This window comes from Phoxinus phoxinus (assembly GCF_949152265.1).
Source record: "Phoxinus phoxinus genome assembly, chromosome: 6".
NCBI lineage: Eukaryota > Metazoa > Chordata > Actinopteri > Cypriniformes > Leuciscidae > Phoxinus > Phoxinus phoxinus.
This window is the reverse complement of record NC_136881.1, coordinates 19,939,784-19,962,204: the sequence shown is the minus strand read 5'-3', so window position 1 is coordinate 19,962,204 and position 22,421 is coordinate 19,939,784. Positions and strand designations below refer to the sequence as shown.

Below are 22,421 nucleotides of genomic sequence, written 5' to 3'. Positions count from 1 at the left end.
TCGCATGCAATTGGTCTGTGAGTTTCATCATCCACTACACCACTACCATAAAGACTACAAAAGCTGCGCCATTAAAAATAGAAGTGCCTCGTCAGGTTTATCATAACCTTCTGTTTTGGCCATGGGCGTCAGTTTGGTTTGAAAGGTGCTGGGGACAGAGACACATTCGGAGGTGCATTTTCAGAATTGCTGGGTACAATGACGCATTCATTTTTATTTCTATTTTGCACGTCATGTTTTGAAAGATTTGACATGTTCCTGTAGCTTACTAATGTAAATAAAAAAAAATGTATACAAAAAATGTGATGATGTATGACTCGTTTTATGAAGAAGAAAGCCTTAAGTTTTCAAAAAGCATTAGACATGGCCTATGACCCACTATTCTGCTTCATAAGATATGTTGACAATATGACATGACGTGGTATAATGTAGGCTACCTAAACAATGATTATCAAATTTCTCTCTCATATTACTCCCCATAACCACTGAAAACGGTCAAAAACTCGAACCCAAAGTCCAATTATTATGGACTTTATGTAACAATGACTAAGCGTTTCTGCTTCACATTTTCAGCAGGGCAGCGAGCGGCTGTGGGTTGACTCCCCACGGTTCTCTTGGGCTTATATACAAGTCCTAACTGGACGAGCGTATTTTCAGACGCAAATCTAAATAAATGCGGGGTGCGGTGCGGTGGTGACCCCTTCATGTAACATGGGTGGTGCTGCCAATAAAGCGGTCACAAAGAACCAGCAAAAGTAGCTAATGATTATGAATGTGTCAAATATAGCAGACATTTTAATTGTTTATTAATAAACAAGTGTTTTCTGTCATGTGTCGGCTGCAAAGATAAAGTTGCCGATGCTTTTCCTGCGATCTTCGCAGTAGTGAAGGCACCAGAGAGAAATGCACATTTCATACGGATTACATAAGCAGAGAGCAGTCTGTTTTCTTTCGTTTTGAATTGTTCCGTTTAAAATTTCCAAGATTTCTATAGATGTATTTCTCAGTCAGGTCTGTGAGGCAAGTAAGGCTACCTTATGTTGAGTTTCGGTTCATTTATGAGACGCGCTCCTGTTCAAGTGCCGGCGCCTCCAAGTCATGATTATCTAGGCATATTGTCAGTTATATACTGATTACTTATTAAATCCAGGCAATTGGTTGATGAAACATTGATTAAAATTAAGATACAATTAATACAAAACGAAATTCACTTTAAAGAAAGGCTTTGTGCTTTCTGTTTGAGGTCTCATATGGAAGTTTTAAAACAGTCTTTTAGTGCCGCTTCAGAGCGGTCATGTCCGTAACATTGTTTTTTCCTCATAAATGCGAACACGAAAAATAAAATTAAATAAAATGAATATTTTATTGTTCTGTGGAGAGCTAACCCTTCGATAGGCTACTTTTGATTTGCGCAGTGTAATTCACAGCATTGATGGCTCTGCTGCAAGCGAGTAGCTGAGAAGTTATAGGCTATTTATATTTAGGCTACTTATTAAATCCAGGCAATTGGTTGATGAAACATTGATTAAAATTAAGATACAATTAATACAAAACGAAATTCACTTTAAATAAAGGCTTTGTGCTTTCTTTTGTTATTGTGTTTTTGTTCAAAGGACTTTAGTTTGTGGACAAAACGCCTATGGTTTTGGCTGTAGGTCCGGGTCCGTATCTGTTAGTGACCTATGCAATAGAACATCTTTGGGATGTGGTGGAACGGGAGCTTCGTGCCCTGGATGTGCATCCCACAAATCTCCATCAACTGCAAGATGCTATCCTATCAATATGGGCCAACATTTCTAAAGAATGCTTTCAGCACCTTGTTGAATCAATGTAGAATTAAGGCAGTTCTGAAGGCGAAAGGGGGTCAAACACAGTATTAGTATGATGTTCCTAATAATCCTTTAGGTGAGTGTACATACATTGTGCGTCCATACCCATTAATTGCCCATTATTTTACTTTGGATAATGTACGTTAACAGTTTTTTTTTATAGGAATGTGGCTGCATCACGCCTGCCTTCACCAGCTCCTCGCAGAGGTGTCGTTCAGTTCTCAGTGCGATCGAGAATCATACTGAGTAAGTGCACAGACGTAATATTTTACTGATGAAATGTAATTGTGTTTACATCGTCATAATATACAAGTACCCATTCTTGTGTGAGATTACAAAAAACTGTTGTCTTTTTTTATCCATGGACATTTGTGATTGATAATGATAATAATACAGTTTCTTTGATTGTGTTATCAACAGATGTGACAATGAACATGTCCAAGCACCTGTTCCGAAGAGAGCCAAGGCAAACAAGCAGGCAAGCAACAGGCAGTCCACTCTGTCATGGAAAACAGAGACTGACGTTGAAATGGTTCCACAGACTGTGCGTTTCCTTCCTGCACGGGAAACTGGACCGCAACTGAGCTCTGTTGACTCACACTCGTCCATGAGTCTTTTCAAACAATTCTTTTCAGAAAGTGCTGTGTCAACTCTGTGCCACAACACCAATGCTCAGGCTGCCAAGGCAACTGCAAAGGGCTGCAAATATGAATGGACAGATGTCAGCATCAGTGAGATGTACCGCTACATTGGGCTGTTGTTTTACATGGCCATGGTGAAGGTGAGCTCCCTCAGGGACTACTGGCGGCAAAGCAGTGTTTTCTCCGTATCCTTTCCAGCTAGTTATGTGTAGGGACAGATACCGCACCATTTCATGGAATGTGCACATGAGTCACCCAGATGCAGATAAGGAGAATGACAAAAAAAGGGGCACAGCTGAAAAAAAGCATCTTTTCAGGGTCAAACCTCTCATGGACACTATTCGTCATGCTTGTAAAGCCATCTATCATCCTAAAAGAAATTTAGCTGTGGATGAAAGAATGGTGGCATGCAAAGCACACACAAGTATGACACAGTACATGAAAGCCAAGCCAACCAGGTGGGGTTTCAAGTTGTTTGTTCTTGCAGACTCATCGAATGGATACACTGTGGACTTTTCTGTACACAGGAAAGAACAACTTTCCCACAGGCCATGGACTGTCATATGATGCTGTAACATCTCTTTTGGACTGTAAAGTTTTAGGCTCTAGGGTACCATGTGTACATGGACAATTTCTACACAAGCCCAAAGCTCTTAAAAGACTTTTTTACAATGAAGTTTGGTGCACGTGGGACTTACAGGGAAACAGGAAAGACTGCCCTCGGAATGCAGCTAATTAACTCTCTAAAAATTCTGCCAGGGGATCCATTAGGTGGATTTGGGATGGACCTCTTGTATTTGTGAAGTGGATGGACACACGAGAGGTATCAGTCTGTTCTACCATCCATCCTGCTTATCTCCTGCGCAGAGTAGGGTGAAAACACAAGATACATGGAGGACAAAGACATTTCCATGTCCTGCACCTGTGACTGCATACAACAAACACATGGGGGGTGTTGACCTGTCTGATCAGCTGTTACGGTACTACACAACACAGCACAAAACCATGAAGTGGTACAGAAAGATTTGTCTACAACTCTTGTGCACAAAGAGCTACATGGTAACTTGTCCCATAAAGAGTTTATGGAGCAACTTATCACAGAGCTCTGTGGTGTGTGACAGAAAACAGCACTAAAACAGACCAATAGTGACCATGTACCGGTTCCAGGAGCTGAGCTGACATCAGATGACAGGGATGTAGCCACAGTTGGTCGCCGCGAATGTGTGCATTGCAAAGCAGTGCGTGGTAAAAGGAATTTAACACCATGGAAATGCCAGGCATGCAATGTTCACTTATGTCTTCAGTTGAACAGGAACGGTTTTCAAGAGTGGCATAACAATGTGTGACTGTGTTTAGATGTGTGTGCTCTGCTGACCACATTCCACTAACCATCAGGCTGCAAAAATCATCGGTGTCCCTCTCCCCTCCATTTTGGACATTTTCCTTGCATGAGCAGCTGCAACACTATGTGAGCGAGTAGGTTACGCAGAGGTGGGCGAGTGGGCTTTTTACAAACCGCCCGCCTTACGGAACCGTTGCCACTGAACCTGCTTTAACGACGGCAGTGGGGCTTCGACAGCCTTAGTCAAACGCGTATGGTCGGGTTGCGGTGAGATTGTGGCATTAGAGATTGTGGTTAGGAGATTGTGGTTGCAAATTAACATGACGTTTTAACATCTACTCTCATGTAATGGAAATCTCGTCTCTCCGTACATGGTCTTCTTTACCACATGTTGTTTCATGTGTAAATTCAAGTATATGTCTTAAATTTTATGTAAAGTATTTTTGTAAAGTATAAATCAGTCGCCTATACGTTGTGTATGTTATATAGCTTATACAGTTATATATATAGGTTATGTCTATATAGGTTATAGGTTATATGTTATATAGGTATATGTAGAATTTTATATAGGTATCCGTCAAAACATTTTTTATGTTTTTAGAAGAAGTCTCTTATGCTCATCAACTCTGCGTTTTATTTGATAAAAAATAAAGAATTTTTTTGAATATTGTGAAATAGTATTACAATTTAAAATAGCCTAACTGTATATTTTAAAATGATATTAATTTCTGTGATTCATCATTACTTAAGTCTTCAGTGTCACATGATCCTTCAGAAATCATTGTGATATGGTGATTTCTTTTTTAAAAATCAATGTTGGAAACAGTTGTGTTGCTTAGTATTTTTTATAACCTGTGATAGTTTTTCTTCTTTGAAGAATAAAAAATATTAAAGAACAGCATTCATTTAAAATCTTTTGTAACAGTATACACTACCTTTCTTTCATTTTTTGAAAGGATGTGTTAAGTGATAGTAATGACTTATATTGTTAGGAAAGATTTCTATTTTGAATAAATGCTGTTCTTTTTAACTATCAGTGAATCCTGAAAAAAGTATCAAAGGTTCTAAAAAAATATTAAGCAGCACAACGGTTTCCAACATTGATAATACCTGATTATCAAATCAGTATATTAGAAGGATTTCTGAAAGATCATTTGACACTGAAGACTGGAGTACTGATGCTGAAAATTCAGCTTTGATCAAATAAATATATTATATTTGAAAGTATATTAAAATAGAAAAAAAAAAAATTAAATTGTAATAATATTTCACAATATACTGTTGTTTCTGTATTTTTTTATCAAATAAATGCAGGCTTCTTTCAAAAATAGTCAAAATAGTAATGTGTTCAAACTTTTGACTGGTACTATACGTTTATATATGTAGCACTGTCTTGTGAGGCACAACATTTAGTTCCTCCACATAGAGGAATTACAATAAAACGGATTGAAAAAAAAAAACCTTTGCATCTCCTCTCATTCTTTGTTCAGGCTGCCTCATAGCACCTTGATGGGGCATTAGCCAGTGGGGGAGTGTCTATTGTCTCCCCTGGTATGAATCACATTAATATTCATGGCCATCAACACAACCACACATACAGCAGTTCTGACACAAAAACAGACTTACAAAGTTTAAATCATTATATTGTTGTTTGTGAAAGAGTGATCAGAATGATTTTCACATCATTTTGTAGTAAACATTCTAGCCTACAAGAATGGTATCTCAAAAATATTGTGCCAAACTATTCAGTATGTGATATATGGCCTTATTGCAGTGACAATTTCCCCCCAAAACTTACTAACCATGCATACTATTTTTTTTACTATAAAATACAAACATGTAATTTCCATTTTGCTCACATATTATTGTAGCAGAGTTTGTGCTGAATGCAGCATAATTACATGTTGGCCAATGGTATGTTGTAAGTAGCTGAAATGAGCACAAATGTCAGGGCACGTCAAAACATGTCAAGGACCCCAAAAACACCTCAGACACCAGAGGGTTAATATAAGACAAAGAAGTTATTTTTGTTTACACTTTTATTTTGTTTTTGACTGTAAAACTAATATAATTTGTTGTTTGCTTTAATAATGTGGATAAAAATGTGGTTTAAATTCAAGCTTATCTACTTGTCTTTAAAAAAAAAAAAGTTATAAAAAAAGTCAATAATTATCGATACCAAACGATATGAAACATTATATTGTGATCATTTTTTTTGCTATATCGCACAGCCCTAGTACAGATATCTAAGAGTGAAATTAAAGCATTTCTCCAGCACTTTGAAGTGCGGCAATAAAGCAATGTACACAATATTAAATGGTCCATGATTGTTTTTTTAATAAAGGTAATTTTTTTCTTTCTTTTTCTTTTTTAACAACATTGGATTCTATATTCAAAATTCCAGCACATTTCAAACCCTGAAAGCATAACAGTTTAAATCAAGCATTTTCAAAACTCTGAACAAACCCTGTAAATCACTTGTCATATGTAGGGTTGTGGGAAATCAGGAACCTATCCCATTGTCTCAGGCCAAAAGCAGGGAGCTGAAGCCTGGATGGATGACGAGTGTACCATTATGTATATGACATATAAAAAAAGAAAAAAAGAAATGGCTACAACTTACTTCCTCTCAGGTGGCATATAGTGTAGGCTCATATTGGTCTGCGTGGAGCTCTGAGGGTGCCGATAGCGCTCATTAGCTGAGAAAGCTGCATTTAGGGTGAAGTGTTTCACATAGGACTCCAGAATGTTTACTACATTCATCAGGCATGGAAGCTTCACCAGCTGTTGTCAATGGAACAAAATTAAAAAAAAATTTGTTAACATTAGACAATGCCCTTAAATTAGACTAATTTTGCAATCAAGAAACCAAAGTAAATCTAAACATATTGGTAGACCAAAAGAGATGCTGTGATGTTTCTATTTTAATCATATTAATTTGAGACATTAAATCAAATTCTGGTCAAGGCTGCACGACTAATCGAAATTGAACCGAAATCATGATTTGGTTTAGTGCGATTATGAAATCGCAAAGGCTGCGATTTGTAAGCGATTGTTAAGAGCGGCTCTGTGATCAGTAGTAGATGCTGCTCCATCTCTGAAAGCACTGCAAGTGCGAGTCGCATGCATTTGAAAAAGCAATGTGCTTTTGAACGTGCATATTGAACGTGCTTTTGAACGTGAACATAACGTGCATTTGAAAAAGCAACACGAGTCAAACATCTTCCCAAACTTGTCATGTGAAGCAAGAAGTTGTCCAACAAAAGACAACATTTCTGCTCGAGGGCGCCCTCTGGCTACAAGTAGAAACTAAACCAACGTGTGTTTAGCGCTGTGCTAATTTTAGTTATCTGAGAGACTTTAGTCTGTTTATTTTTTTATTTTTATTGTTTTGATGGTTTGATTACCCACATTAATATTTGTTTTGCCATACGTCTGATCTAGAGACATTTTGTTACACATTTACTTATTGATTATTTTGCCTTATGTCTGTTTTAGTGATATGTTACAGCTTTTTGATTAAGCTCTAATTGGTTTCCTTTGGAAATATGTTTCAAATTCACATTGAATGCATTTATGAATGTAAAGCGTGTCCGTGCGTGTCAAAATCGTTATTAAAATCAAAATTGCAAAATTTATCAAAGAAATCGTAATAGTTTTTTTCGGTCCATATCGCACAGCCCTATTCTGGTTTGCATTGAATCATGCTCTTTTATGTACATGTTACCGAAGGAGTAACATGCATACCTTCTTTCTTTTGTTGATATAGTAACAGTCATCCTCCAGCTTCTTCTTAAGAACATCAGGGATGTCAATGTTTATAGTGATGCTCTTGTCTTCACTCTCCCTTTTGGTCTGCGGCTCTTGCTCTTCCCTCTGTGTAAAAGAATAGTATTAAGGTTAGAAGAGCATGTGTAATTCCATGTTCCAAGTCATGCAAATTCAGATTACAAATAATAAACAAAGTAGTGTCTGGACCAATTAGACACACAATTATTCATTATATTTTATTAATGATCCAGCAACCCCCTTGTGAAACCCCCCCAAAAGAGCAGAACAGGACCCTGGTTACCAGGGTAACAAAAGACAAATCATCACAACAAGACTGGTTGGTTTATAACTCAAAAGGAATGTAGTGTCTCACTCTAAATTAACTATGAAACAGACAAATGTACCCTTTTCCTATACAGTGCATCCTAATTCTACACCCTCTATATAATCACTTGAGATGTACAAACTTGTATCCAGTTTGCCCAAGCAATCATATGTTCTTTTATAGTGTCTTGCCTATGTATTATTCTAAATTATAATTTATGTTATGTGTTGATACATATGCAACATTAATATTACAAGAATCTTTAATAGTTTCTCCATCAATATCCAATCCAGTTACATATGCAAAACACCATGCTAAAAGACAAAGGGTCACCTCACCCCCTGGAGGTGTTACCTCTGCAGAAGCTATCACAATCACTTTTTCTCTTCTTTCTTCTTCTATTTGCTGTTTGTGTGAAAAGTCAAGTTAAGTCACCCTCATTTACAAAGCGCTTTTAATAATATAGATTGTATCAAAGCAGCTTTACAGTGATAATAGGAAATTTAAGTAACAAAGATTGTTTTGGCTTCACAGCAGCTCTAGAATAAAGTTATTGTCCAGCTAAAGTTAGTTTATATTGATTCACTTCCATTGCAAAGATCATTAGTTATAATATATAGTGCTATATAGTTCTAATAGAAAACCATTAACGCGCTCCGGCCCGGTCATTTGCACAACTACAGTGCCTGGTGCCTCGAGTACGCAAACCTTGAAATCAAACCAGGACCTCGGTTTAACGTCTCATCTGAAGGACGGTGTTGACAGTAGTGTCGCCGTCACTATACTGGGGCGTTAGGACCCACACAGACGACAGGGTGAGCGCCCCCTGCTGGCCTCACGAACACCTCTTCCAGCAGCAACCTGGTTTTCTCAGGAGTCTCCCATCCAGGTACTAACCAGGGTCAGCCCTGCTTAGCTTCAGTGGGCAACCAGTCTTGGGCTACAGGGTGATATGGCTGCTGATTTGACAATGTTTTATCTGTACAGAGGTAAAGGGAAGGAGGCTTTCACAGACTAGTTGACACTTCAGGACTGCGTTGTCGTCGTTTCCATTTGCATGTCCTTCATCAGGTCTGGATACGACCTGGATCTGGCGGACTGCGGTAAACCTCGGGATAATCAGAGAGACTAAAATTAGCGTAGATGCTATTCTTCTTATGATGTAACAAATACATCCGGATTTATGGGAAGTGTTCCCGTTTCTGGCTGACCTAATCTATTCAGCCTAACATTAAATGATAGAAGTTTGCAATAGACGTAAAGGACTGTAATTCGTTAAGAGCTTGCTGTTATATATATATGCCTAATATGTATGTACAGGGATTGAAATTAACTTGTCCACTCATCGGCCAATTTGGCTAAAAAATGTCTTTAATTTAAACCCATATTAAGTGTTTGCTGCCAAAAAAGCTATTTTTGTTTCATCTGACCATAGAACCCGTCCCGTTTCAAGTGCCATTAGTGTCAGGTACTTTTCAAACGTTCTATGGACAGATGAAACAAAACAAAAAAAGCTTTTTTGGCAGCAAACACTTAATATGGGTTTGGTGCACAAAGGGATAAAAAAAGTACCCCATGTGTAAAATAAAATACTCTGCTGTATATTTTAGAGGTCGACCGATTCATCGGTTTTGCCGATTAATCGGCACCGATTGTTGACTGGTGGAACTATCGTTATCGGCAAAAAGATATACCGATAGTTTTTCCTGGTTGCGTCCATTGCTGGAGCGGCTGAGAAGCGCACGCTGTCATTCATTACACAGTGTAAGAGCTGAGAAGGGTCTGCTGGCATGATGCAGTACAAGAGCGGCCTCTAGAGGTGTAATAAAAACTCGTGCCTCGTGTTGTTTATTTCGACACATGATTCTGCGTGCTGCACTGAGAGCACATGCTGCGTGGAGAGCGCTGACATCAGATGCGCATTTAAAGCACCGACAGCTCAAATGTATGTATACAGTACATTTTGTCATATCATTATAAAGTGATTAATTTGTTGACTAAATGCTGCATTAGTAGAGAAAGAACAGCACAACAGTATGTTTGTTTGCCTTCGAGGCTGAGAGAACGCTAACATTAGTAGTACCTCAAGCGGTTAAAACACTGACAAACATAAACGTAAGTCCGACCCGAATGTTTAATGTCAAAATTGTTACCTCTGTTTGCATTAGTTCATATCCAGCTGGTCTCTTTTATGCATTAAATATGCAGAGAAGTTGCATATTTAAAGCTAGAGACGTAAGCAAACTGATATGTTCATACAGCCGACAGAAACATAAACATAAACGAATCAGAAAAGCATTCGATTTCGGTTATTATTTTTTTTCATCTTCACTTTAATACAAATTTTGTTACTTTTTTATTAATTAAGTTGGCTTGAAAAGAACAGTTAAATAGTTACATTTTGAATGTAACTAGTTTTATTTGTTATTTAGAGTATTACTTTTTGTTTCAGTTTGAATGAATGTCTTTTATTGACTTAAATATTTATTCACATTTATATATTTATTTCATTTAGCATGTTTTCATGGTTCAATACCGTTTTTATTTATTTTTATAATAAAGTTCAGCACTGTTTTACTTGGAGTGTTATGTTTGTTTTTATCCAGTATAAATTTTAAAAACTATCGGTTCCTTAATCGGTCATCGGCAAGTATGGCCCAACCTAGCTATCGTTATCGGTAAAATCCACTATCGGTCGACCTCTAGTATATTTAATGCTGTGGGCCTAATTTTCTGCCAGAGGTCCTGGACATCTTGTTCAGATACATGGCATCATGGATTGGATCAAATACCAACAGATAAAAAAATCGAAACCTAACAGACTGTGCTAGAAATCTTTTAACGGGCCATGTTTGGATCTTCCAACAGGACAGTAATCCAAAAACAAATATCAAAACAAAAATGGGTCACGGAGCACAAAACCAAGCAACTGCAATGGCCATCCCAGTCCCTGGCCTGAACCCTATAGAAAATGAGTGGGCTGAACTGAAGAGAAGAAGCGCCAACATGGATCTGGGAATCTGAAGGTTCTGGAGAGATTCTGTACGGAGGAATGGTCTCTGATCTCTTGTCAGGTGTTCTCCAAACTCATCAGGCATTATAGGAGAAAACTCAGAGCGGTTAACTTGGGAAAAGGGGGTTGCAAACATATTTAATAAAAGGGGGCAAATAGTTGTTCCCAACGTGTTTTGGAGAAAAACATTTATTTCATAATGTGATTTTCCCCCCACTTTCAATTATTTTACTTCAATGAAAGGTTAGATTTGCAATATAATATCAAAAGGATTAACAATGCAGATTTATTTTTTACAGCCATCTTTGATCATATTTACCAAGGGGGCAAATAATTATGAACAGCACTGTATATACACACACACACACAGAACAACACACAAAAAAAAATTATGAACACACAGAACAAAATTATAAAATTGCAACACTTTTGTTTTTGCCGCCATTTTTCATGAGCTGAACTCAAAGATCTAAGACTTTTTCTATATGCACAAAAGGCCTATTATTCTCTCAAATATTGTTCACAAATCTGTCTTAATCCGTGTTAGTGAGCAATTCGTTGCCGAGATAATCCATCCACCTCACAGGTGTGGCATATCAAGATGCTGATTAGACAGCATGATTATTGGCCATTGGCCACTCGGTCCATAACGTTGACATCAGCAAACTGCTCACCCACACGACGCCATACCAAGGTTATTATAGTTTTGCATTTTTCATTAGTTTTTATTTTTATTTCGTTTTGACTTTTTGTTTTCAAATTCAGTTTAAATTAGCTAATTTAGTTTATTTTTCATTTTTTGAAAATGCTTAGTTTTAGTTTAGTTTTTATTCGTTTTAGTGTTAGTTTTAGTCTTTTTTTGTAATTTGGGTTATTTGTCAGGGGCAAGATTAAAAAAGGTCAGAAAAAAGTATTGTGTAATAATAACTCAACAAAAACAACATACAATTTTAGAAATGGGTATTCAACAATAACACCAGTACATAAAATGTACACATGGGCACACATAGGCTGTAAACAGTCAAGACTCCGCAGTAGGTGCAAAATGTGGAAGTGACGTGTGCCAGGAAAAAAACTAAATTGCCAACAGACTAAAGAAGACATACATGAACAGCATGTATTCAACCCATTTTTGAGCCACACAAGACATTGCTGTCAGTGTCAGGAGCTCAATCTGAGAAAAGAACATGAAAAATACAAATAAACTCTAGAGGGTCAACACATTTAGAGGAACCATCTCAAAATTAACTAGGTTACTCAATTAATTGGACTGCCCAGCATTAGATGTGCTGCAGCTCTATGGCAAATCACTGCAGTTGAATAGCAATACAATACTGCATATGTTGTACTTGACATCATTAATTAACAGTGAATATTTTTAATATTCAAGTCTTCGTCGTCGGTTAGGAACCTGGGTGTGCTCTTTGATACCAATCTTTCATTTGAAAGTCATGTGTCTAGTATCTGTAAAACCGCTTTCTTCCATCTTAAAAATATATCTAAATTACGTCATATGCTCTCAATGAATAATGCAGAACAATTAGTTCATTCGTTTATGACCTCAAGGCTAGATTATTGTAATACTCTACTGTGTGGTTGCCCTGCACGCTTAATAAACAAACTACAGCTAGTTCAAAACGCAGCAGCTCGAGTTCTTACCAGAACCAGGAAGTATGACCATATTAGCCCCGTTCTGTCAACACTGCATTGGCTGCCTATTAAACATCGTATACATTTTTAAATATTGCTGATCATTAACAAAGCACTAAATGGTTTAGCTCTGCAGTACTTGAGCGGGCTCTTAACGCATTATAGTCCTTCACGTCTACTGCGATCTCAAAATTCCGGCCAGTTAATAATACCTAGAATATCAAAATCGACTGCTGGCGGTAGATCCTTTTCCTATTTAGCACCAAAACTTTGGAACAGTCTTCCTAACATTGTCCGGGAAGCAGACACACTATGTCAGTTCAAATCTAGACTAAAAACACATCTCTTCGGCCTAGCATACACATAACACATTATAGACTTCTATAATTCAATGTTAGGCTGCATAGTTTAGAACAGCCGGGACCGGGAACACTTCCCGTAAATCCTGATGTACTTGGTACATCATAAGAAGGATGGCGTCTACGCTAATATTAGTCTCTCTGTCTATCCCGAGGTTTACCGATGTCCACCGGAACCAGGCCGTATCCAGATCTGATGAAGGACCAGCGCCTGGACACGACAACGCCGCTGACCTGAAGTGTCAACCGGTCTCTCCTCCTCTCCACTCCGACTTCAACAAACAGGAACTGGACAAATACTCTGATTCATTCTGAACTTCTGACCTGGAATGCTCCTGAATCATAATCATACACTGTTCACTCATTGGCCAGAGGAGAACTGGCCCCCGACTGAGCCTGGGTTCTCCCAAGGTTTTTTTCTCCATTCTGTCAACTGATGGAGTTTTGGTTCCTTGCCGCTGTTGCCTTACCTTCTGGCTTGCTTAGATGGGGACATTTAATATTCAACAATATTATAGATCTGCCTTAAAGGTGGACGATGATGAAATTGTCACTGTGAAGCTGCTTTGATACAATCTGTATTGTAAAAAGCGCTATATAAATAAAGGTGACTTGACACTTCAAGTACACAGAGATCCAGACAGCTGGCAAGATACTGCACCGTCTCTGATATGATTATAAAGCGCTTTGGGTGTACAGTAGTACATATGAAAAGCACTATATAAATGCCTCATTCATTCGCCCACTCAAGATGGTTACGACAATGAACTGCAGTCAGGTCGAGACCCCGATGAGAATGACAAACATGCAAATGAGCTTCTCTGAGACGGTTTCTGACAGTTTGTGCAGAAATTTTTTGGTTATGCAAACCGATTGTTGCAGCAGTCTCAGATGATCTCGGAGGTGAAGATGCTGGATTTGGAGGTCCTGGGTTGGTGTGGTTACACGTGGTCTGAGGTTGTGATGCCGGTTGGATGTACTGCCAAATTCTCTGAAACGCCTTTGGAAACGGCTTATGGCAGAGAAATGAAAATTCAATTCACGGGCAACAGCTCTGATTGACATTCCTGCAGTCAGCAGGGTTCTTGCAGGTTTCAGTAAGTCAAATTTAAGACCTTTTTAAGACATTTTAAGACCATAAAGATTTAAATTTAAGACCTACATGATGCATCAGGGTCTCTGCAAATTTTTTTAAAGGGGTGGTATAATGCCCTTTTCACAAGATATTAAATGAATCTCTGATGTCCCCAGAGTGTGTGTGTGAAGTTTTAGCTCAAAATACCCCCACAGATATTTTTATATAGCATGTTAAAGTTGTCACTTTTTGAGGGTGAGCAAAAACACACCGTTTTGTGTCTGTCCCTTTAAATGCAAATGAGTTGCTGCTCCCGGCACAGGGGGCGGAGTTACAAGAGCTCGTGTCCTTTTATCTCACACACACACACGCACTGAAAATTTCAAAAACTTTTAGCCTTTTATGATCAAACCGAAGTCAGAAAGATGGAGAGACTCAAGAAGAAGTGACAACATTTCTGAATGGTTAGTTGATGAATTTATGTAGCTTATGTGTAATTATCTTCTAGTCATTGATTAGCATATTCTGTCTTGATAATCTATAAATCACGTTCCAGGGGCGGGGTTTATGTAAATTTTAGGGTTGGTGATGTCACTAACCCGGGAGGAATGTCGTGTAGTTCTATCAGCCGTTTGTTGTAGTCCTTAAAAAACAATTTCTTTAAAAGCAAATATCTCCCTTTGCTTTGAACTTTGAGCGTTGTAACTTTGCAGATGTTGTTTATGATCAAACATCAACATTACACAGTAACTAAAGTTAGAAAAGTGAAATCATAATCAACCACCCCTTTAAAGTCAAATTTAAGGCTTTTTAAGACCTTTTTAAGACCTGAAGAAATCAAAATTAATACCGTACATTAGGGGTTTGCAATATTAACAAAAATATATCTCGATATTTTCAAAGATTTGTTGATAATAATTAGATGATATTTTACTGATTTTGTACTGGTATCATGGCTGGTTTAGGCCTGTTGTTGACAGCAGACTCACAAAGATATTCATATTTAACATATTCTATCTATGCAGTGGTCAGTTCACACAGTAGTGATTGAAATAATTTGTTTTATTAAGGGGCAATATTTACCACCTTAAATTGATTTCCAGGGGCATTTTCACCTAAATATGGAAATTATTTCTAAACGTATTTAGAGGTATGCATCACCTTTTATGTCAAATTCTAACATTCAAATTAAATTCTATTAGAATAAGACCGTACCACTGTCAAATTAAATAATAAAATTAAAAAACATCCTTGCAGTGCAGAGGTGACACAGAAGCGGCATCCGAAATGGCATTACTATATTTACACTTAATTTGCAATTGCATAAATAAAGCTATTCAATATTTAAATATGAAATTATTTATAATTTTAACATTTTAATTAAAGGGTACTTTAAATATGCAACTAAACCCGCCAGTAGGTGGCAGTAAGTCACTGTCTTAAGCGAGTTGTTGGAGTTTTATTCAACAGATTTGTTCATACGGCCGATTCATTCATTGAATCAAATGATTCGTTCAAAGCGCGGATTTCAGTTTTTAAAAAAAGAATCGCTGTCTGTTGGACTACAGTTTCATTATGAAATTCTCGTCAGCGAAATAAAGGGGGAAACAAACAATATTGACAATATAAAAAGTAACAATGTTAACTTTATTGTTAATTTAACTGTTGTATAAAATAAATAGCACATTTGCAATTGTGCACAGGAAAACGGCACTCTTGCTCGTGATATTCTAATATAACAACATAATATGATAAATATAATAAGACAAAAACTCATTTGGGGACATACCTATAACTGCACTGACACATCACGGAGTGAAAGCAAGCATGAGAGACAAACGCGATGTCAGCTCGAACTCGCGGTGCCTCGTACGTAGTTAAAACAATGATTACAATATCATAATAGTTCATAGACAATCCTAAGCACAAAGAATGAACTTACTATTGAACTGACATTTACTCGTACTCTTATCCTCTCCTCTCTCGCGTGCAGGAGACAGACGTAGGCTAATACGCTGCCGTAAATGACGCAAATTGTTACGTGAACAAGCAAATCAAAGCAAAGCAAATCAAAAATCAAAACAAAGATAGAATAATAAAAATAATACGTACGCTAATTAGATAGTTTTCATTTGGAAAGCATTTAGATACGTCGTCAAAGTGTCATCTAAAATTTAAGACCTTTCATAGGTAAATATAAGACTTTTCATAAGTAAAAATAAGACTAAGACTTTTTATGGCCTTCAATTTTAAATATCGAATTTAAGACCTTTTAATACTTTTTAAGGATCCGCGGGGACCCTGTGCATTAATCAGCAAATAACAAATAAAATTAGCATCAATATGCACTTTTTGTTTACATAAACATTAAAATAATAACATAAAAAATGATGGCTAGATTTTAAAAGAGTGTCTTGCAACATGTTATCTACTAACATGTAAAAGTTCAAATAAAGTTTTGACAAAAAAGGTTTTACACAAAGATAAACCTCACGTATCTCAGCCTTTAAATATTTTTTTATAGAATTAATGTGTCAAAAAAAGATAAATTACTGACATTTACAAAGCACATTAGCTTATCTTTTATTATTAATAGTAAGATTTTGTCAGATTTTCCCGTTACGTCTGTCGTTGCTATGCAAGCACGCACTGCGCTCTCCACAACGACAAAGAAGTAGTAGCTAGCTAATGATTTCCACTGATAAACGCTTGCTGTAGCCATTATTTATTTACGGAGAAGAGAAAAACACCTGCAGTGTTTGGGTGCACGGTGCACCCCCATCCTTCATGTTGACTGAGCTTTCAATGTTGTTACGGAAAGGGTGAAGCGATTGGTTGGTTCTTGTCACATGACCCGCTTGCAGAATTCTGAAAAGTTGAGTTTTTTTTTTTTATCTCGCTCCGCCTGGAAAAAACGGCCGCATAGCTTCTAATATGAGTGCGCTTGCCGCGCGCCTAAATTTGAAATAACGAACTTGAGCGCGCAAAAGACGCAATATGTGAACGGCCTCTTGGCGAGCTACCGCCAATCAGGGCACGAGCTACTGGTAGCTCGCGAGCGACGCGTTGGAGACCCCTGCTACAGCTCCGCTTTGTAGGCTACGACTCGATACTTTTTTAAAACCTTTTTAAGACCTGACTAAATTAAATGTAAGACCTCGGATGAAAATCTGGCCGTTTTTAAGACGTTTTAATGCCTTAAATTTAAAGTTCAGAATTTTAGACTTAAGACGTTTTAAGACCCCGCGGTAACCCTGAGTCAGCATGCCAATTGCACGCTCCCTCAAAACTTGCGACATCTGTGGCATTATGCTATGTGATAAAACTGCACATTTTAGAGTGGCCTTTTATTGTGGCAAGCCTAAGGCACACCTGTGCAAAAATCGTGCCGTCTAATCAGCATCTTGATATGCCACACCTGTGAGGTGGATGATTATCTCGGCAAAGGAGAAGTGCTCACTAATGCCTGTTTCAGATTACAATATTTTTTTTTGTCTGTTACAGCAGTCACTGTGTCAGATTACGCAATTTTTATTTTGAGGCCAAAATCAGGCTAAAATCGTGTAATCTGAACCAGGCATAAAACAGATTTAGACAGATTTGTGAACAATATTTGAGATACATTTTGTGTACATAGAAACATGTTTCAAGTCTTAGATCTTTGAGTTCAGCTCATGAAAAATGGGGGCAAAAACAAAAGTTTTGCGTTTATAGTTGTTCAGTGTGCATACATAAATACATACATACACTAGGGCTGGGGGAATTAACGCGATAATCTTTGCAATTAATTTGATATATTTAACGCATAAAAAAAAAAATAACGCAATTGACGCAGCACTTTTTTTGCCTCGTTTTAATGACTTCCTGTTGCGGCTGCTATTGTGATTGTGCCGAACCAAGTCACCCTGTCATGATGGAGAAGGACAAGGATGGAGTTTTAGGAGGAATGTTTGCATTTAAAAAGTTGCCTGATGGCACATTTGACAAAATAAAGATGCTGTGTACAATTAGCAAAGCTAAATTCAAATACTATAGAAGCTGGATGCACCGAATTTTCGGCTGCCGAAAATGGCCTTTTCGGATTTTGGCCGAAAGAGAAAAAAAGCCGAAAATATAAGCTGAAAATATGCCGCCCCTCCGTGATCGGTGATCAGGTTTCATGAGCGGGTCTTTTCCGCTCTGTGTGTGTGTGTTGGCGCGCTGCACTCTCTGCTCAATGTTCAGCTCCGTGTTTGCGCTGCACTTTCTGCTCTGTCGTTCACAGCCCAAACGCTCCAGTCATGTACCGATCACGCACTGGAAAAGCAAAGTCCGCTCAAATAACGTGAAATTTCTCAGTAGTAGACTTCTGTTTGCAATAGCCCTACTGAGCTGGTATAGCCATGCTGGGCAACAATGGTAAAATTACCTGCTCTGATCACATGCTCTGGTAATAATAGCTTTGTGGGACTATACTTATTTTTTTTAAATCTGTTAACCCTCTGGGGACCAAAAACGCGCCGGCGCGTTTGCCTCGTTTTTTTTCACATAGCAGCAAGACTTAAAATACTACGTCATTTTTGGTCATACAGACTTAAGAAATATGAAAAAATAAGCTGTTAAATGTCTACTTTTTTTATGTGTCCACTTACAATCGAAATAAAACATTGTGCTTTTGTAAAATAAAGAAAATAAACAGGGTGTGCTTTCTGCCTCTCCGTGAACTTTTTTTCTGAAGCACGTCTCTAAACTTAAACAAAACTCAGCGAATACTATTCACCCAGGCATGAGCAATATATCTTTATAATTATTTAAGTGTGTACTTTTAAATTATCTAATTCAAAACTAAAACAAATATTCTCTGTTTATGTAATCTATATAAAAAGAGAGAGAGAGATCAGCCGTTCTCATTATCGTTCTGGCATCTCATTACTCTGCTAATTTGACACGGCCATGGAGAGCGCGCGCTATTCAAACGCAGATGATCTGAAGCAACACATGCAAACCAGTCAACGCCCACAACAGCTGGATAACACACGGCAGCCTACTTTTTACGTTGAGGCACTGTGAGGAATAATAATAACGTGATAATCCTGGAATTTTTTATTGCGAATCGCAATTTTTACCCAATTTTAAAAATCTAAAAATGGATTCCCACAATCGTGCAGCCCTATAGTTTATCTTGATATCACCATGTTCACAGTTGTTTAGTTTTTTTTTTTTTTTTTTTTTTTTTTTTTACAGGGACCAGATGAGAGACCACTGATGGAGTCCTGCTGACTTAAACATTCACATGACTCTCTGTACATGGTAAAATGAAAAATCAAACAACATGGAAATGACAGGTATGTATGACACCTATGTTTCAGGAATGGCACAAAGGTGTGATCAGTGTGTTCAATAATGTGCTTTTTTGTTTATCTTTGGATTATGTTGCGTTCTAAATAAATCCCAAAAAGCCATTATTTTTTAAATGCAGTCATTCTTTGTGCCTCATAATGATAGTGCCTGAGAGCTCCTAATAGGGCCATTATGGGAGGGTCTTTGTCTTTCTCAGGTGTGAAACACTCAATATGCATGGATTGTTAACGCCTCCTCGCATACAGCTTTCTTACACAAAACATGTCTTACAAGTTTTAAATCAATATATTGTCTTCTATGAATCAGTATGCAGGATGATTTTCACATAGTTTTGAAGCAAATATTCTAGGCTACATGATACAATTTTCAAAAGTCTTGTGAAGAAATTATCAGTATGGCTATAATTACCTTATTTCAGTGACTTTTATTTTTTTCACAAACCACGCATAAACATCATTATCTCAAAACAACAAACTTTTACATACATGCTGCTGATATACTATTGTAGCAGAGTTTGTGCTGAATACTGAATACAGTGTAATAAGACTTTAGCCATGAAAATGTCACAAGTAACAGAAATAAGCGCAAATGTCACAGCATGTCAGAACACCTCCAGGACCCAGAAAACACCTAAAAGTGCCGTCGGAGCTACCAATTTCTGTATAACGGCCGTTGAAGCCCTCTGCTGGTAGGGAATCGTAAGATGGCCGCTCGAACACTTCCGATGGCTTCACTGCCTGCTGGCAGTTCAGAACGTCGTGAGCTATCCAGTCATTATATAGATCAGTGGTCTTACCACGCAAGACTTTGAACAAGTTATCCATTCCAGCTTCATCAATATCTCCTCAAAGACACTGGAAACCATCAAAACACACTCTGCCAAAGACACACTGTTCCAAAAACGACATGCTTGCATTAAAAATGGGTGGCGCTTATTAGGACCATTCTGGACTTTCAAGGAGGAACTTTCAAGTGACAGTAGCCTATTATTCAAAGGACAGAGGATTTTCATTTTTGAAGCTCTGCGCCCTTTTTTTTTGTTTGTTTTTTTTTTAAATCCACATTGGACACTCTGGAATTGAGGCTAGCCTGAAAAAGGCTCTTAAGGCCTCAACTCTTAAGTTGTGCCACATGCAACACTATCCACTATCAATATACCTCACCTCCCATGGTCTAAGATAGGAATGGACCTTGATTACATGTTCCTAAATAATTATGGTGGATTACTATTATGATTATTGGGAGATAGACAGAATGCCAGATTACACCTCATCCACAGTCATTGAATGCTGCAAAAGACAGTTCAGCAGACATGGCATTCCCCTTGAGGTTTTCACAGACAATTGACCGCCCTTCAGTGGCATGGACTTTCAACAATTCGCAGAGGAATGAGACTTTAACCATGTCACATCATCACCATATCACAGCCAAAGCAATGGTAAAGCAGTCACAAAAAAAAGTCCACCCTGAGAGGTGGAGACATCTGAAAAGCAATTCGGCATGGAGAAACACTCCAACAGAAGGCCTCAACAGCTCTCCAATTCAAAGGATCATGTCAAGGAGAACACGCACCACCCTGCCTACTGGAGAGGTGATTCTGCATCCTAAAGAAGTGCAAGAAAAATAGCCAAGCGAGCAGCAGTGAATCAACGCTATGACACTACAGCGCATGACATGCCAAGCATAATTCAAGGACAGACAGTGGGGGTCCTTCTTCACCCCAATAACCCAACCAGTACATGGGAGCTTGGCATCTGCATTGATCAGATTAGTGACCGTTCCAATATCCTGCTAGTGAAAGGCAAGAAATATCGATTGCAACAGAAAAGACATTCGTCCCGTGCCTGAACAGCTCAAAGTCACCTTACCAACAGACCAACCCAACCATAAATTATGACTACTGGGGAACAGGAGAGTTTCCGAGAGTTGCACAGCACAGCAAATCACAAACATAGAAGCTAAGAAGCTCTCCCAATTCTAAGACACACAAAAAACAGATCCAACATCAAAATTCCTGCAAGATAATCTAAGGACTATGTTATGTAAAAAAAAAAAAAAGGAATATAAAGAAGGAAAAAGACAGAATTGGACAAATCCTCATAATATACATTTGCAGAACAATGTCATGCTTACTGAACTATTCATTAAGCTATTCACAGAATAACAGATAGTTGTGTTCAACCTGTTAATGGGTTATCTGATTAAGTTAGGTTATGTTGTGTTCAATTTCAAGAACTTTCCTTTATGTGAAGGGAGATGTTACGATATATGTGAGCCAATAGATGGCACCAGTGAGCTATCATAAGACAGGGGCTACACAACGAGAGCCAGTGTACAAAAAAGAATGAGATGCATGAAGATAGCAATGAAAAGCAAGTTGAATAAAAGCTAGTGTTTGACACATCACAAGTCTCCTTTCGTGCTGAACATGAAACAAATAGTCTCTCGAGGTAACGGAAAAGTTTCCTGTGTACATGCAATGCAAAAGTCTGTATACAGTACTGTGCAAAAGTCTCAGACACGTTAGTATTTTCACCCCAAAAAGTAGTTTTATGCCAGTTATTTATATATTTTGCTGTAGTGTGTCAATAGGAAATATCAGCTTACATTTCCTAACATTGTTTTTGCCATGAATTGTAAATATTTTTGTATGCACAAGGAGTGAAATATACAGTAGTGTATATATATAGACTTTTGCATGCACACAAGAAACTTTTTCATGCCCTCGAGAAACTATTCACATTAAAGTTTTATGTAACAAAGTTTCGGGAGGAGCACGTTCAGGTACTCAACCAGCACAAGAGGAAGCTGGTATAACCTCTGTTTCATGACAGTGTCACAGCATCCTTCCACCACCCCATCACCTCAATCTAGGCTGGTTCTCTTACGAGAGATACTCTCGTACTGCGTTGTCGTAGCAACGCATTGGGGAAAATCCTTTTCCACGAGAATACTGAAACAAAAAATTATCCTTAATTTTGTATCAATGTAAAGCGCATTGCCACAGCATACAGACCTAGGCGAGACAGCTCGCGCGCCTATTGGCTGCTGTGCAGCAAATGCTTAAGCCAATCGA

The 22,421-nt window shown here is 37.9% G+C and overlaps 2 protein-coding genes across 10 annotated transcripts in view; one reads left to right on the top strand and one right to left on the bottom strand.

The window, feature by feature from the left end:
- The window catches only part of LOC307000411 (MSL complex subunit 3-like), a 240,426-nt gene that overhangs the window by 135,874 nt on the left and 82,131 nt on the right, over positions 1-22,421 (bottom strand). For all 9 annotated transcript variants that reach the window (XM_079615983.1, XM_079615985.1, XM_079615982.1 and 6 more), the window contains exons 6-7: positions 7,560-7,688; positions 6,436-6,596 (exon numbers count right to left, since the gene is read on the bottom strand). In XM_079615983.1, the coding sequence (XP_079472109.1) occupies positions 6,436-6,596; positions 7,560-7,688 (290 nt within the window). The remainder of the gene's footprint in view (positions 1-6,435; positions 6,597-7,559; positions 7,689-22,421) is intronic.
- Positions 14,008-22,421, top strand: part of LOC307000414 (uncharacterized protein) — a 108,718-nt gene continuing 100,304 nt past the window's right edge. The window contains exons 1-2 of the mRNA XM_079615996.1: positions 14,008-14,027; positions 19,229-19,329. Coding sequence (XP_079472122.1) covers positions 19,317-19,329 — 13 coding nt within the window. The 5' untranslated portion in view covers positions 14,008-14,027; positions 19,229-19,316. The remainder of the gene's footprint in view (positions 14,028-19,228; positions 19,330-22,421) is intronic.